Source organism: Hemiscyllium ocellatum, chromosome 2, assembly GCF_020745735.1.
Source record: "Hemiscyllium ocellatum isolate sHemOce1 chromosome 2, sHemOce1.pat.X.cur, whole genome shotgun sequence".
Lineage (NCBI taxonomy): Eukaryota > Metazoa > Chordata > Chondrichthyes > Orectolobiformes > Hemiscylliidae > Hemiscyllium > Hemiscyllium ocellatum.
In genome coordinates, this window is record NC_083402.1 from 45,017,434 (window position 1) to 45,035,131 (window position 17,698).

The 17,698-nt window shown below is 37.1% G+C and overlaps 1 protein-coding gene across 1 annotated transcript in view; it reads left to right on the forward strand.

The window, feature by feature from the left end:
- Positions 1–7,541, forward strand: part of LOC132823016 (single-stranded DNA-binding protein 2) — a 374,063-nt gene extending 366,522 nt beyond the window's left edge. Inside the window, exon 18 of the mRNA XM_060836550.1 lies at positions 5,201–7,541. Within this exon, the coding sequence (XP_060692533.1) occupies positions 5,201–5,230 (30 nt within the window). The 3' untranslated portion in view covers positions 5,231–7,541. The remainder of the gene's footprint in view (positions 1–5,200) is intronic.
- Positions 7,542–17,698: the final 10,157 nt, after the last annotated feature.

Below are 17,698 nucleotides of genomic sequence, written 5' to 3' on the forward strand. Positions count from 1 at the left end.
TCAAGCAGCCCATGTCTGGAATACTCAGAATGCATGATCTAGTATTAGATTTGGTTCAAATCTTGAGTGTGCTAAAAACCAGCTGGACTGAAAATATAGCTCACTTATACGTATGGAAGCTACACACATTCACAGTAACAGAACTTGTCCTCTTCAAACAAAAGGAATACATCTTTTGCATCTTTTTCTAAAATAAACAAAAGTGTGAGGGTCAGTAACTTCCTGGTGCATTCACTGTGATAATACCTTAACCTGATATTTCTGACCTTTCATCCATTCAGCATCCTTTCCTATTGCAGTACGAGCTTCAACTCCCTTTGAAATTTGCCCTGATTGTGCTTTTCAATTTAAGTGTTTCAAGGCTAGCATTTAAAATACTTTGCCCAAGAGAGTCCAGCTAATGAGGCTACATTTTGAAAGTATCTTCAGCCAAAAGTGCAGAGCAGACAGTCTTTCTTGATCCCATCCTGATCATTATACAAATAGCGTTCTCCACTTGATATCATAATAGCTGGCACAGTGGCTCAGTGGTTAGCACTACTGCCTCATAGCTCCAGGGGCCCGGGTTCGATTCCTGCCTCAGGTGACCATCTGTCTGTGTGGAGTTTGGACATTCTCCCCAGGTTTTCTCCAGGTGCACCCGTTTCTTCCCACAATTCAAAGATTTTGGTACAGGTATGGAATGCGCTGCCAGAGGAAGTGGTGGAGGCTGGTACAATTGCAACATTTAAGAGGCATTTGGATGTGTATATGAATGGGAAGGGTTTGGAGGGATACAAGCCGGGTGCTGGCAGGTGGGACTAGATTGGGTTTGGATATCTGTTCAGCATGGACAGGTTGGACCAACGGGTCTGTTTCCATGCTGTACATCTCTATGACTCTATGTGCAGATCAGGTGGATTGGCCGTGCTAAGTTGTCCCATAATGATAGGTTCATTGGTCAGGGGTAAGTGTAGAATGGGGGTGAGAGTCTGGGTCAAGAGGAAGAAGGATCCTCTTTGGAGGATTGGTGTGGACCTGTTGGGCTGATTAGCTTGTTTCCATACTGTAGGTAAATTAATCTAAATGAAGAGTACACTGGGTACACAGAAAGCCCTGAGCCTTTGACAACATTTCAACAGTTGTGTTAAAGTTGTATGTACTAGAGCACACCACTCTGCTATCAAAAGCAAAATATTGCAGATACTGGAAAGCTGAAATAAAAACAGAAACTGCTAGAGGATCTCAGCACCAAAGGAGAGAGAACGTTTAATATTTCAAGTCTGATATGATTCCTCTCCATGAGTTGAGTTTCTTCAATAAGGCAGGGATGCTGTATGTAGCCAACAAATGCTGCGAACCTCTCAGATATGTCCAAGCTGTAAAAAAAAAAAGTAGCTTAAATAATTTCTGGCCTACTGTAAATGTATCAAACTCCTCCAAAAGATATAAGTCAAGTAATGAATGTAGTCAGTTATAATGCTTCAATGTGCATCCTACTTAACAATACTCTGCCCAGTTTGGGTTTCATCAGCCACACACTTCTCCAGATATCCTAATAGCCTCGATTGAGATGTAAGTACAAACTGAATGCTCATTGAAAGGTGAGAGTAGCTTGATTTTGAAGAAGCATTCAAGCTAGTAAAGCAACAAAGAAACCAAGCAAACCTGAGAGTGGGGTTTAAGGGGAACGTCCTTAGGCTGGAATCATGGCTGACATGAAATAAAATGATTGTGGTCATTTTTGCTCAACTATTAAGAGTGTCGGTCCATGACATTACAAAGGCTGCAAATCAAATTATGGCAGTTCCTTAATTGTTGCTGAATTAAGAGCCTGGAATTCCCTACTGCATGCCATTGTAAGATAACAAGGATCCAAGGCTTGCAAAGTCCCAACAACACCTTTTCAGGGAAGCTATAGCAGTGCTAGTAACTCCTGCAAGCTAAGGGTCTTATTTTTTTTTAAAACGATTTAAAATAAAATGTTCTTTTAGTTCTGTGACAGAAATAAATTTAGAGAAATTATGTCAATTGTGATTTGTAATATACATGTTTGAGTGTTAATTTAAAAATTAAGTATCTTTCAAAGTCTTAAACTATAGAATGGCAAATACTTAGCAGTGTATTTTAGAGATTTATTGTGACATCTACTTAGCCCACCATAATTTTCACTGCTTTTCAACTTTCCAATTTATTTTCCTCACATTATGTTAATTATGTGTACATAATGTATGAAAAAGTACATGTTAATTATGGAAACTGTCTAGTCAAACAACAAGGAGTCCAGAACTAGAGGACATAGGTTTAGGGTGAGAGGGGTAAGATTTAAGAAGGACCTAAGGGGCAACTTTTTTCCCGCAGAGGGTGGTGCATGTATGGAATGAGCTGTCACTGAAAGTGGTGGAGGCTGGTACAATTAGAATATTTAAAGGGCATCTGGATGGGCATATGAATATGAAGGGTTTGGAGGGTTATGGGCCAAATGCTGGCAAATGGAACTAGATTAATTTAGGAGTTGGATCGAAGGGTCTGTTTCCGTCCTGTACATCTCTATGCCTCTATGGCCCTGTTATTAATGATTGCATTTGAAATCTCTAAATGTAAGTCAATTGTTTCTTCTGTAGCATAAATGATAATCATATCTTTGTAGGCATAATTGGTTTCTTAAAACTAAACTGAACAGTGAAGGTCACTGTTAGGTATGATTCAGCAATTGTACAGCACTTGCTGAACAATCCAGAGTACACTGATAGCTCCAGTAATAACCAATTGAAATTAATAATGCAAGCCCATAACATGTACTTCCTCATGCTCCAATGGAATCGTACCTTACAGGCAACATGGCAGATACCACCATCACCATCCTTGGTTTATCTTATTCCACCAACAGGGAAGAGTGGACAGGCAGCATAAACAGCATACAATAGAGAGCTGTGAAATCCCACAACCAATGGATCAGATCTAACCTCTGCAGACTTACTACATTCAGTCATGAATGGTGTTGATGATTATGCAACTCACTGGAGGAGGCTCCACAAACATCCAATTCCTCAACAATGATGAACCCCAGTACATGGGAAAAGATGAGACTGAAGCATTTTCAACCAGATGTACAGATTAGTTAATCCATCTTGCTTTGTTCTTGAGGTCCCTGGTGTCATGGATGGTAGCCTTCAGCCAATTCAATTCTTTCCACATGATAACAAAAAGTGGCTGATGCCACTGGATACCACAAAGTCTATGGATCCTGACAGTATTTCGTAAATAGTACTAAAGACTTTCTCCAGACATTGCTCCTTGCTATCAAACCTATTCCAGTATTGTTAAAACACTGACATCTATCCAGCAATGTAGAAAATAGGTCAAGTATGTCCTGTCCACAAGAACAGATCCAGCCTGGCTCGTTATCACCCCATCAGTCTACTCTTGATCATCAGCAAAGTGATCGAAAGAGTTGTGTCTGGTACTATTAAGAGATACTTTACATCAATAATATGCTTAAAGCTGCTGAGTTCAGGTTTTACCAGGGCATTTCAGTTCCTGACCTCATTATGTCCTTCGCCTAATCATCGACACAGGAGCTGAATTAAAGAGTGAAAATGAGGGTAATTTCTCGATGCAAGACTGTGTTTCACCCAGTATGGCTTCAAGGAGCCCTTACAAAACAGCAGTTAATGAGAATGAGGGGAAAAGCTTTCCGATGATAGAAGTCAAACCTAGCTTAGAGGAGGATGATGTGGTTGTTGGACATAATCATTTCATCCACAGTACATTTGCTGCAGGAGTTATTCAGGACAGTGTCAGAAGCCTGGCCATCTACACATGCTTCAACAATGACCTTGCTTCCATTTCAAGGTCAAAGGTGAGCATTTTGGCTGATGATTATGCAGTGTGCAGTATTGTTTGCGATTCCTCAAATGCTGAAGCAGTTCATATCCAAATGCAGCAAGATCTCAACAATATCTAGGCCTCCACTTGACAAGTGGCAAGAAACATTCACGCCATTCGAGTACCAGATGATAACCATCACCACCAAGGAGACAAGTTAACATTAAACAGCATTACAATTATGAAATGCCACCTGCTATTAACATTCTGTGATTTACTATTGACCAGAAACCAAATTGGACTAGGTCAATTATATTCCATCTTTTTGTTGGTATCCTGACTGTGTTGCACTTTTGAGCAGAAATTACTATATTCAAGACTCTGCTTGGAGTTATTTGTTTATTAGCATTGTCCAACAATCTTTGTCGAATCTTTGATTAATGTATCGATAAACAATCTGCCTTTTTCATTTATATTGAAATGGTTTTTATTCAAGTAAACTATTTGAACAGTTTAACCTGATACTACATAATCAAAACATCAAAGTAAAACTTTAAAAAGAAAAAAGAAATGAAAAAGGGACTTCAGAAAAAGCTTCTTTACTTAGAGTAAGTGTTAAGGAATTAAGTAGATGGTACAAGTAGATGGGTTTCCTGAGACTAAAGAAATTGAGAGATTGATTTTTGTACCGGAAGTGCTTCAGGGAAGACTTGTCTGTCAAGTTTAGTATGGTGCACATCCTGGATGGGAGCTGGATTCCTGTCATACTTCAACTCTTGTCCTTTTCAGTTGTCAAAGTCACCTGACTGGAAGATGGTTGATGAGTGGCCACAGCTTCCAGTAGGGAATTAAGTGCTGTGCAAACCAGTTCAAATTGAATTTGGAGGCAATTTTGAATCATAAGTAGCACTCAGAATCTATACAGTGAGCAAATTTCATTGTATTACCTGTGATAACTGCATTAAATTACTACTAAAACTATACATAGTTTTCTCTCATACCGTTTAGAGTGATAGAGTTATTTATGGCACAGGAGGTGGTAATTTGGCACGACAAGTTCATGATGGCACTCTGCAGAGCAATATAATCAGTTTCACTGCCCGTAGCTCTGTTTGTCTGTTTCCTTCAAATATCTATCTATTTTTCTTTTGAGATCGATGTTATGATACCTTGTTTAGCTGCATGTCTTTGAAAAGTTTGAGAACTGCAAATTTAAATTCCACCTTTCCAGACCACTGGTAAAGTATTCCAAACTGTGCCTATGTTTTGATCAGAACGTAACAAGCAGAATTGCTTAGGTGTTTGCTTTCAAAATAAGTTGAATATGTTTGTCAATCAAACAAAACATTTTATCCTTAAATGATGACATACATCTGTTTTGTTTTCTTCACAGTATTCTCCAAGCATGACAATGAGTGTGTGATCTTGTATCCACCCTCTTGATCAAGACCAGAATGGTTTGCCCTCTTAAAAGATGAAAAAAGTACATCCAAGAGAAGAATGAAATATTTTGCAAAGGTCTACAGAAAACAGAGGTTTTGATTCTAGCAAAGACCCTGTTGTTCTTCTGCAAATGACAATAATGTCTCATTGTGTACTGAAAGCGGGTCCAAAATATTCTTTTTAAGTTTACAAAACCTCAGAGACTGAACAGTTCAACCATTTATATGTAGGATATGCCTGATCTAGGCATAACACAAAATAACTTACATGACCTCCCACAGTTTAATAAGACATGGTGTGCTTGATTCAGCTGTTTGAAAGAATACAATCAGAAACACGGCTTAATGTGAGTCTTCTTTCTTCTGTTTTTTTCCCTTCCAAATTCATTTTTTAGTCTAAATATTTCAGAAGTTATGTTACATGTAATTTTGTATTGCATAAACAGGCTCCTAATGATACCTCTTTTTATGCTTTATAAGTCATCATTGCTAGTTGGTGGAACAAAAATACTAGCCAAACGCCGTAGGATAAGATAAACATGGAAGGGAAAAAGAAAAGCAAATGAATATCTTGCACTTAACATTGTGTTCAGTTAGTGTTATTCATTAAATTAGAACTATGTACTTGTCCTGTGTTATAAGAGAGAGCCTGTCTTTTAATCATAGAGTGTAGTGGTGGATTCAGGTCCTTATCCACAGTTCTGGCACACCAGTGTTGAGCACTAGATGGAATATGCTTATGGTCACTGATAATAGCCAGTAGGTTCTATAGTAATTACAACTCATGAATTAGCAAATTATTTTTTTCTTTCTCCTCTTTATTCCCCTTTACTCCAAAAGCTGTAAAATGTGCTGAAACATAGTGATCTGGGAGCACAATTAAGAATATTCAAGGTAAATTGTAGAACTTGTGGGACCTTGGTCCACCACTAACAGAAAATGGCCAATTTTCCTTAGTTAATGTTGCCCCGTAAAGATCTGCATTTTAGCCATTACCTCTTTTTAAAAAAAAATTGAAAATGAAACTATCTTTTGTAAATTTTCATGTATTCCTTATTCTTCCTTCTGTGCAAAATGATATATTGTAAATGTACATTATGTGTAGATTGTAACAAACTGCAGTTTTCTTTTTTGGTTTTTGATTTGTATGTGTGTGAGGTTGAGGGTTCTCAAAGTTACTGCAGTTAGGGCCTTTTCCTAGAGGAATGCTTTTCTGGTCTGAGAGTGGAATCAGTGTAAATTTTTTTGTACAAATTACAGGCTAACTTTTTCTGTTCTCAGACTACATTAAAGGGTAGATATTTCAATGGGAATTATCATCATTTTCCCACATAAAATTATGATTTTAAAACGCATTTTATTATACATATTAAAGAAGTATACAATAATGGTTAACTGAGTCAGCTCCTGTTAATTCAGTTGATACTTTTTAAAAGCAATTAATCCCATTACAATTCTCAATTTTATGTCAATAAATTTAAATAGGGAATTTAAAAAAACAATTGTTCAGAAAACTCGGCATGGAACCTAGAGATAATGATTGCACAATACAATGTAAGGAAATTTTGTGTAACTGATCAATATATTTGTCATTGGGTTATCGGTTATCATGAAAAGTATTGGGAAACTAAACAGTCACTGAACACTTGGTAAAATAACAAAATATATAAATTGTGGATGTAATCCTTTCTGAGGTTCCTCATTTGAAAAGGCCCTAATAGATATGTGGAGTTACTGTACAACAATTTGATTATAAAATTTTGCTTGCATGAAATGATATGTGTAAGTAAAAAAAAAAGGCACTGCAACACCTCAAAAAACTAACTTTAATATAGTCAGTCAGACCTACCTTTCTTGTATTATCTTTTGAAGATAATTTATATATTAACCAGAAATGTAATGCCAGTACCAATTCAAATGCATAGTAATCACATACACCTTTTAATTTCAATCTGAATACAATGCCTATTGTTGAGGTGATGATAGTTAGCTTTCTTTTAGTGACAGTTTGCTGAAATATGATGACATTTTTGTGACTTTTGTGAGGTTAAGCCAATATGGCATTTTTAATGTTGTGGTTTAGAGCATTGTGTTTGGATTCTGGGAAGAACTGGCCTGTTCTCACCAAGTGATCTGAGCATGCAAGGTAAATTATTGTGCAAGCCACATCATGTACTGAAGAACGACAATTTGAACTTCCAGCATTTTTTTTTAACTGAACCAGATCAAAATATTGTTATCTCTGTAAGCTTCATTGGAATCCTGAGTGCATTAAAACTTAGTTATATTTTGTCTTGTTTTAGAATTCTGAAGAGTTGTTCTTTAGAACTGAGATGGACAGTGTTACTCAGCCAAGTGGTTCATCTAGTCTTGTTAAACCATTTAAGTGAAAAAGAGTCGCTATGAGCTCATTCAGTACTTGGGTTACATATTGATAACAGATAACTGGTTTGTATTTTCATAAGCCACTGCCCACTGGCAATAACTTTAAAGTGTGTTTTTTTGCTATGTTGCTTGTTACTTCCATATTATGAGCTATGTATTACTGATTTGGTTTTCTTGATGACAAATCAGATGTTAAAACTATTCTTAAAATAATGGGGATAATTTTTAAAATTTTCAGAAACCTGGCATGTAGTTGTCAAGGCATTCGCATGTAGTTTGAACCATTTCATGATCAAAAGCATTGGTGAACTTTAAAGTTCCAGTCAGGTTGGATACAATTGAGATAATTTGGAGCTGCTTTGTGGAGCTAAGCCAAACATTAAGGGGATTGAAATGGGAAATTGCAGGAGCCTTACAATAGTCAGGAAATGTTTTGAAGATTTCAATGCCTACTCTGTTCAACTCAACACCTGCACTTCACCCACTTTTGTATTAGGATACCTACTGGTGTGCAACCTCTGGCACTCATACAATGTAAGTAATCATCCAATTGTTTCAGGGAGGACACTGTTCACTTGCTTTCTCAGTCTGCTCCAAAATCACAGTATGCTGATTGTCAGTGGGAATGGGGCAGTTAATGCTGTGTCACAATTTATGTTCCACTACCACCTCACTTCCTTCCAACTTAGACAAAAATCATCCTAATTTTTTTTTAATTACACGCAGGGATAGTTTGTTTAGAGAGTATTGTTAACTGCATTAATTATATATGCATTGTCTGTCCCTTCTGTTTATATAAGCACTGAATATTATGATGTAGCACTGTTCATATTTTTCTAAACTGGAGTCCAGTGTGTCATTATTTAATACTTGTTAGCTCAATAGATTGAATAAACCACATTTCCTATTTCTCTGTTCCTCATCTGGCATCAGACCGTTGGAATTGCAGCACACCCAACAAACAACTGCATATGTTTAGCAAACAACTTATAATATTATGAACTTTTATTTTTACCAAATTGTTTGACTATAGGGTATTTTCGTTAATTCAAAATTTACTGTGATGAATATTCATTCAAACGCCTGAAATTCTATTTCATATTTGACAGGTATCTTTTCAGGTGTCATGTTCAAGCTAATTCAATGATATTACAATTGTGTAAGTAGAATGATATTACAACTGAATATTTAAAGTTAACAAATTTGTTCTAGTCATGGAGTTCAAAAAGCCAACTTATAAACTATGTAAGTTAGTTATAAAAATTACTTTGGTGACAATTCTCCCTCATGCTTTGCTCTGGTTTCTATAATATTGCCTTTACTTTGTGCCTCACGTTGAGAAATGGTTATTTTAGAGGAAATCCCGCCTCTGATGGGAAATTCTCATACGCAGTATACTCTTAGAATCCAGTAGGCCACACACTTTTGGAATCAGAAAATCCAGTGATCTTTTACCATTTGCCACTATTTTTCCAACATTTGCACAAGAGATTATTAAAGGCAAATATAAATAAATTTGATTCTGCGATAGATAGGTAGCTGCAATAACAGAGTGGTAATTGTTCCAAAAGTTGTCCTGGTGTGTTATGTAAAATAATGTAGTTTGTGTAAGAAACTTTGTCTTGACTATGGTTTATACTGTAAAATACTGTTGTAAAGCGCAATTGATTCCATGTAGCAAGTGTGTTTCTGTAGTTATTGTTAGTAACTCACTAAATTAGCCAACTTTTTTTTGTATTTGATTTTTTTTTGCCTTGTCAAGCATGCTTAACCAATTCTGGAATCTCTGATGTGGATTGTATTAAAGATTTCAACTAACTAAACAGAAACTGCCAGAAAACACTAAATTCACCTCTTCTGTTGAAATATCATTTTGTCCTGAATATCTGTAGCGTTTTTTTTTAAGTAGAAGAGCATTTGAATATATTTTCATCTAACTTAAAACCAGCAATATCTAGTGCAAATATTAAAAGAGATGCATGTCCCCACAGAATCCAGTGATATGTTGGCCATCATTTACAGACATGTTGCGAATCGCACTTATGTAAAATCTTCAAGTTAAACAGATTGTTTTCCAAACTAGCTGTATGAAATATGTGCTTATAGTCCTGCCTTTTTTTTTGTGTATCCCTTTACTGGTTTATATTTTCTTCCATGTTTCAAATAAATTGCCCATTCTTTTCCACATAGCCTAAACATTTTATAATTAAAGAAACTTAAGTGCATTGGAAGTTATTTTGAGTGATCCACATTTTGAAAATTCAGCTGAATTTCTTGAAGAAAATGTGAGTGAATTACTGTAAAAGCTTTTGTATTGTGATTTTTTTAAAATCAAAATTTAGTTCAGTTGGGCCAAAGAGGAGCCATACTGTGGTTTTTCAGACAGCTTCATTTTTTTAGTATGATTCTTTCAGAATCGAATTCATTGTTTTAATGATCCTATACAGCAATTAGGTAGTTAGACTCATTCTGAAAATCTGATAATCTGACTTTCATTGTGATGCATATCTAACAGCAAGTATTATTTTAAACAAATAAAATTTTGTTGCCAGTTAGATATTAGCCTTTGCTCTAAACTATTTGAACAGTAGTAGAGGAAGTCACAGGATTTGAATTGGATTTGTATTTGGTGTCTTCTGGTGAGGTCCAACTGATCTGAAGAAACTGCTGAAAGGCATTGTTTCTGTGAGTATAGGGTTAGGGTGAAACTCTAGATGGTAGAAATTCATGATTTTTGATCATTTTACTGGAAACAGTCACAGATTTGTTAACAAATTACATTGCTATGACAATATTATACACTTAAAAAGAAATGCTTTTGCACTTTGTTCTTCAAATCAATTTGATATTATAAGCAGTCACCAAATATTCTGAATTCCAATTAGTTTCTTTTAGTAAAGATAAAATTAAAATGTAGCTGCCTTCCCAGTGAATTTATACATCCATGTTGTAAATTCCAATCTTTATTATGTGTAGTCCGGGAGTATATGGAAGAATCAACTTATCAGGTCAGTGCCCATTCAAAATTGAGAAATAATATATCTTTAGGTTTTTAGGGCAAATTTAATTTATGCAGATGGCTTATAGAAGTTGCTGTATAAAGTTTGAAGCATATCTTGATGGCTGCCCAGCACTGCACAACATTGCATGATCTATGTGTAAAATGAATTTCCTTATCCCAATGTTTTACATTTTTGTATTTGTTCCTGCAGGCATAACAGTATTGTATTTAATAGTTTTACCTTCACTTTTCTTTGTGTTCCTGAATACTAATTAGCAGTGTGTCCTGGTTTATCGTTCAGCACATTGTATTACACCATTTGTATGTTCTTTAAATTGTAAAGTTTCTTAGATTGAAAAAATGCTCATTAAACTGTTACAACTGTATAATAGAGCTTGTTCCATGATTTAAATATTAAATATATGTAATGTTTCTTGAGTAGATATTTCTATCAGACAAAGTTGCAATTATTATAAAGGTATGCTTATGCAATGTTTTATGGACCTGGGCTCAAATCCCATCATGGCAGATGGTTGAATTTGAATTCAATAAATAATCTGGAATTAAGGGTCTAATGCTGACCATGGAACCGTTTTTGATTATTGGAATAACCATCGAGCTCACTAATGTCCTTGAGAGAAGGAAATCTGTCATACTGAACTGATCTGGCCTACTTGTGTCTCCAGACCCACAGCAATTTGGTTGACTATTACTGCCCAGTGGGCAATTGAGGATGGACAATAAAAGCTGTCCCACCCAGAGATACCCACATTGTGGAAGTGAATCTAAAAAAAAGACAATCAGTGGCCTGAGGGTGAAAATCTGTGGACTGGATTTCTTGCACTGTTTAACTTTATGCTTAGCTGAGATTGTTTTCACTAAAAGACAAGTTTGTAACTGCCCAATGTTAATGACTGAATTTCCTCTTCCACGCTGTAGCTCGTAAAATGTGTGAAACCATGATTTTTTTTTACACTGGTTTATATCACTCAGACAGACTAAACAGACTAAATGGGGAGCAGTTAGCTCAGTTGGTTGGATGACTAGTTGCCAGTTCAGAATAATGCTGAAAGCATAGCTTCAGTTGGGAGGTCATATTGCAGCTGTACAGGGCATTGGTTAGGCCATTTTTGGAATGTTGTGTGCAGTTCTGATTACCTTCCTATCAGAAGGATGTTGTGAAACTTGAAATGGTTCAGAAAAGATTTAGAAGGATGTTGCCAGGATTGGAGGATTTGAGCTACAGGGAGAGGCTGAATCGGCTGTGGTTGTTTTCCTTGGAGCATCAGAGGTTTATAAAATCGGGGATTATAAAATCATGAGGGACACTGATTGATAGGATTAAAAAAAACAAGATGTTTTCCCTGGGGTGATGGAGTCCAGAACTAGATGGCATAGGTTTAGGGTGAGAGGGGAAAGATTTAAAATGGACCTAAGGGGCAGCGTTTTCACACAGAGGGTGGTGCGTGTATGGAATGAACTACCAGAGGAAGTAGTGAAGGCTGGTACAATTACAGCTTAAAAGGCAACTGGATGAGTATATGAATAGGAAGAGTTTAGAGGGATATGGGCCAAGTGCTGGCAAATGGGACTGGATTAGGTTAAGATATCTGGTCGGCATGAACGAGTTGAACCTAAGAGTCCGTTTGCATGCTGTACATCTCTGACTCTGTGACTGGCAGAGGTTATCGTGAAGATTTTGCTTCCTTGACCTCTCCACTTTGTCTGCTCCACCATTCAATCATGGCCAATAAGTTTCTCAACACCATTCTCCTGCTTTCTCCTTGTAATCCTTGATCCCCTTGAAAAGCAAGAACCTATTTATCTCAGTCTTAAATATACTCAATGACCTGGCCTCCACAGCCTTCTGTGGCAATGAGTTCCATTGGTTCACCATTCATTGTCTGAAGAAGTTTCTCCTTCTCTCCGTTCTAAAAGGTCCTTCCTTTACTCTAAGACTTTGTCCTCGAGTTCTAATCTCTCCTACCAATGGAAACATCTGCCCAACATCTATTCTGTCCAGGCCATTCAATATTCTGTATGTTCAATTAGATTACCCCCCTCCACATCCTTCTAATCTCCACCGAGTATAAACCCAGAGTCCTCAAACATTCCTCATATGTTAAGCTTTTCATTACTGGGACCATTGTCGTGCATCTCCTCATGAACACGCTCCAGGACCAGTACATCCTTCCTGATATATGGGGCTTAAAACTTTACACAATACTCCAAATGTCGTCTGACCAGACCCTCAGAGGTATATCCCTGCTTTTATATTCAAGTCCTCTCAAAATAAATGCCATCATTGTATTTGCCTTCCTAACTACTGACTCAACCTGCAAGTTTACCGTGAGTGAATCCTGACACAAACTCCAAAGTCTCTTTGCACTTCTGAATGTTCTTCCCAATTAAGAGCCCATGCCTCCATTCTTCCCACCAAAGTGCATGACCTCACACTTTCCCATATTGTACTCCATCCACCCTCTTTGCCCACTCTCCTAACCTGTCCAAATCCTGCTGCAACCCTCCTTCTCCTCAATACTAAGTGTCTGTCTACCTATCTTTGTATTATCTGCAAACCTAACCAGAATGCCTTTAGTTCTTTCATCTAGATCGTTAATGTATAAAGTGGAAAGTTGTGGTCTCAACACTGAGCCTTGTGGAACACCACTTGTCACTGGCTGCCATCCTGAGAAGGACCCTTTTGTCCTCATTCTCTGCTTTCTGTCAGACATCCAGGCTTCTATCCATGCTAGCACTTTGCCTTTGACACCATGGCCCCTTACCTTACTCAGTAGCCTCCTGTGCGTCACCTTATCAAAAGCCTTCTTGAAATCCAGGTAGATAATATCCATTGGCTCTCCTTGGTCTAACCTGCTCATTACTTGCTAAAGAATTCCAGCAGATTTGTCAGGCATGACCTCCCCTTGATGAAACCATGCTGACTTTACCCTAATTTACCATACACTTCCAAGTATTCAGAAATCTACTCCTTCACAATGCATTCCAGGATCTTACCCACAACTGAGGTTAGGCTTATCAGTCTGTAATTTTCTGTCTTTTGCCTTACTCCCTTTTTAAACAGGGGTGTCACTTTAGTGATGTTCCAGTTCTCTGGAACACTCTGTGATTCGAGCAATTCCTGAAAAATGCCTTCACTATCTCGTCAGGTAACTCCTTTAGAACTCTGGGGTGTGGACCATCTGGTCCAGGTGATTTATCCACCTTCAGGCCATTCAGTTTTTCTAGCACCTTCTCCTTGGTGATGCCCACCATACTCAGCTCTGCCCCCTCACTCTCTTGAATGTTTGAGATATTACTCATGTTTCCCACAGTGAAGACTGATGCAAAGTAATTATTCAGTTCCTCAGCCATTTCCTTGTTCCCTATTATTGTCTCTCCAGCGTCATTTTCCAGTGGCCCAATGCCTAGTTTTACCCTTTATATATCTAAAATTCTTATAGTCTTCCTTTATATGACTGGCAAGCTTACCGTCAATATTTAATCTTCTTCCTTTTTATTTGTTAGCCTCTGTTGGTCTTTATAAGCTTCCCAGTCCTCTGGTTTCCCACTGTCCTTCGCCACATTATATGCTTTCTGTTTCGCTTTTATGCTATCCCTGACTTCCCTAGTCAGCATTAGTTACCTCATCATCCCTGCACCATGCTTCTTTTTCCTCAGGATGAATCTCTGCTGTGTCTCCTGAATTAGTCCCAGAAACTCCTGCCATTCCTGTTTGACTGTCTTTCGTGCTAGGCTCCTCTTCCAATCAATTCTACCCAGCTCCTCCCTCATGCCTCTGTATTGCCTTTATTCAGCTGTAATGCTATTATCTCTGATTCAACTGCTCCCTCTCAAATTGCAGAGTAAATTTCATCATATTATCATCACTGCCTCCTAAGGGTTCCTTCACTTTAAACTCTCTTATCAAGTCTGAGATTTCTGAATACTTAGAAGTATATGGTAAATTAGGGCAAAGTCAGCATGATTTCATCAAGGGGAGGTCATTGCACAACACTAAATCGAGTATTGCCTGTTCCCTAGTAGGTTGTACCACAAGCTGCTCCAAAAAAACATCTTGTAGACATTCCACAAATTCCTTTTCTCGCAATTTGCTACCAACATTTTCAATCAAAGTAAGTGAAAAATACATACAATCAGTTTTCAGGTGAAGTTTAATAATGAAGATTGTTGTACTCTAAGGTACTCACCTAACTGCTTTAGTCTCAACTAGATGTTGTATGTTGCATTACTAGTGGGATTTCACAAGTAGTTTATAATGATTTTTTTTTGCTCATAAGTTAGCAGCAACCAATATATTTAAATTGCATTATTTGAGTGTATTTCTGGAGAGGATATCTGCAACATGAAACAAATTTAAGGTAATGTTTAAATTTTGCAGTGAATGGCAAGGAAGTAATACCTGCACTTAATGACACTGACAAATGGCAATTTTTGCAGGTTTTTGAGCTTGGACTTGCCATCATCGTGTATTTTATTCAGGAAATGGACATCTACAGAGTGTGTGAGATTGAAGAGTCACTCAGTCACATCAAAAGTGTGCTCGAGAAGTTAAATCCCCTAAAAATGCCATTGGGTTAAAATCATCCCACCATTGTCTGGGTTTCACTGTGACAAGATTGAAGAAGAGTAGAAAACTCTCGTTTAGCTATTGGATAAGTAATTAAAGTGCTCAAGTAGGGAATTGAGTACAGTCTGAACCTACAGTTTAGTTTTTATCAGAAAGAGTATCTTTTTCTCAAACTATCAAGATCATCATGGTAAGTACATAGTATGGAGAATGTTTTAACTAAACTTAGTGAACTGGAAAGATGTGGAACAACAAAACTGAGGAACTCCAGTCTTGGGCAGGTAAGAAGCTACTGCTGATATCACTTATTATCTCAGATCACTGCTAACACTGCTTGGATTTTCTTGCCCAGTTTCTTGTAAAGTCCTTCATCTCTTCAGCACTTCACTCAGCCTCAACTGCTTTTTTTTTAAATCAGCCATGAACTTCTCCCAGGATCAAGAGGTTAGACAACTAGATCCAGTTGGAAGGAGGAAAGACCTCCTCCACAGGATTTACAGCTCTCAACATGTCTGTGTACCAGTGTGCCTGGAAGCCTATGCGCTCAAAGGCAAGTCACTGGTGGTTTCTACTGCCAATTGGAGCACGACAATTCAATTCAAGGGCCATTTCCTCCCTACCCCGAGTCACATATTTGCCTGTCACCAGGTATATCCATTGAAAGGAAATAAAGCAGAGTTATGAGAGGAACAGGAAAAGACAACATTTGTGGGTAGTAGCTGAGGATCTAAGAGAATAACATAATGTAAATGAGTGTAAGTATAAATTTCATGGATCAATCATGTACAGAAAATGAAATAAGGATCGAGAGAAATAAATATGGGATTAAGAGAGAAAAATAAAAGACGGGTTATATAAAAACAAGATTTTTGTAAATCTTTGCCATAAATTCTAAAGGGATGAGACTGTACAATTATTACACTCTCAGGGCCAGAGAAATGGTTGCCAGTAAATAATATTAATCACATTTTTTTTTAGAGAGGTGATGGTTTGGGCACAATTAAGGTATATTCTGTCAAAAGAGAAAGGGAGGATAAACAAATCCAGAGCTCTTTAAGTAACAAAGGAGATAGAAATTAAATTAAAGAAGAACAGGCATATTTACAATTGAAATGCAAACCGCATACAGGAGGGAGGTGGAAAATCAAAGAGAAGCAAAGGAGGATTATGAAAAATGACTCGCAACAAACATAAATGTAATCCCAAGTTTCCTGTCAGCACATTAATGGTAAAATGGCAGTAAAAAGAGGCATAGGGCCCATTAAAAAAAGGGATTTACACATGATAAAAGCTGAGGTATTAAATAAATATTTTACACAAACATTTGCAAGGTAAATGCTGGCTGGGTCAAGGTGACAGAAGGAAACTCTTAGTAGAATGGTTTAAAACTGATAAAAAGGTGGGAGGGATAAGCTGTTGTACTTGAAGTTAATAGGATGGCAGTACATAGAAATATAGAAAAATCTCTGTGGTGAGAAACCTTCTATAAATTATTTGAGAGAATTACTAGTCAAATGGAAAAAAATGTGGGTTATTTTGGAATAGTCAGCATGGAATGGAAAATGGTGTCTACTTTGTTAGTTTCTTGAAGAGCTAATGAGTGAAGATTGATGTGTACATGAGCTTGGAAAAACTGCTCAATCTAGAACCATACAACAGCCTTGAAAGGCAAGTTAAAGGTCAAGGAATATAAGATACCGTAGCAATGTGGACACAAAATTGGCTGAGTGATAGGAAATAGTAAATGTTGGGAGGCAATTTTCATGTTGGAAGAAGGTTTTATTTAGTCATATTGAGACACTTGCTTTTCCTAGTATATATAAATGATATAGATCTACAGGGGACAATTTCAAAATTTGCAAATGACATAAAACAAGAAACAATTGTAAACTGAGGAGGACCATGTAGGCAAATAGATGGCAAAACAAATGGAGAAGTGTGAGGTGAAACTCTTTGATGCAAAGAACATAAAATAACATCTAAAATAAAGCGTACTGCTCCAAAAAAGCAGACTTAGATGAACATGTGCATGAATAGAGAGAAGGGGCAGGATAAATCGAGTTTTTAATAAAACATACATATTCTAACTTTAATTAATAGGGTTATAGAGTACAGAAGCAGAGAGACAGTGTTGAATTTATATCAAACACTGGTTAAACATGAGCTGGAGTATTGTGTATTATTCAGGGTGCAACACTATAGGAAGGCTGTGGATTCATTGAAGAGAGTGCAGAAGAGGTTTACGAAAGTAGTACCTGCGATAAGAGACCTCAGTTATTAGGAAAGATTAGAGAGAAGAAGGCTGGGGGATATTTGATAGAAGTTTTCAAAATTATGAGAGATCTGGAGAGAGTAGATGGGAAGAACCTGTTCCCACTCATAAAAGGAGCAGGAACTATAATGCACAGTTTTAAAGTTTCTTTTGGAAAAGAAGCAAATGAGGGCTGAAAGAGAAACGTTTTCACATAGCAA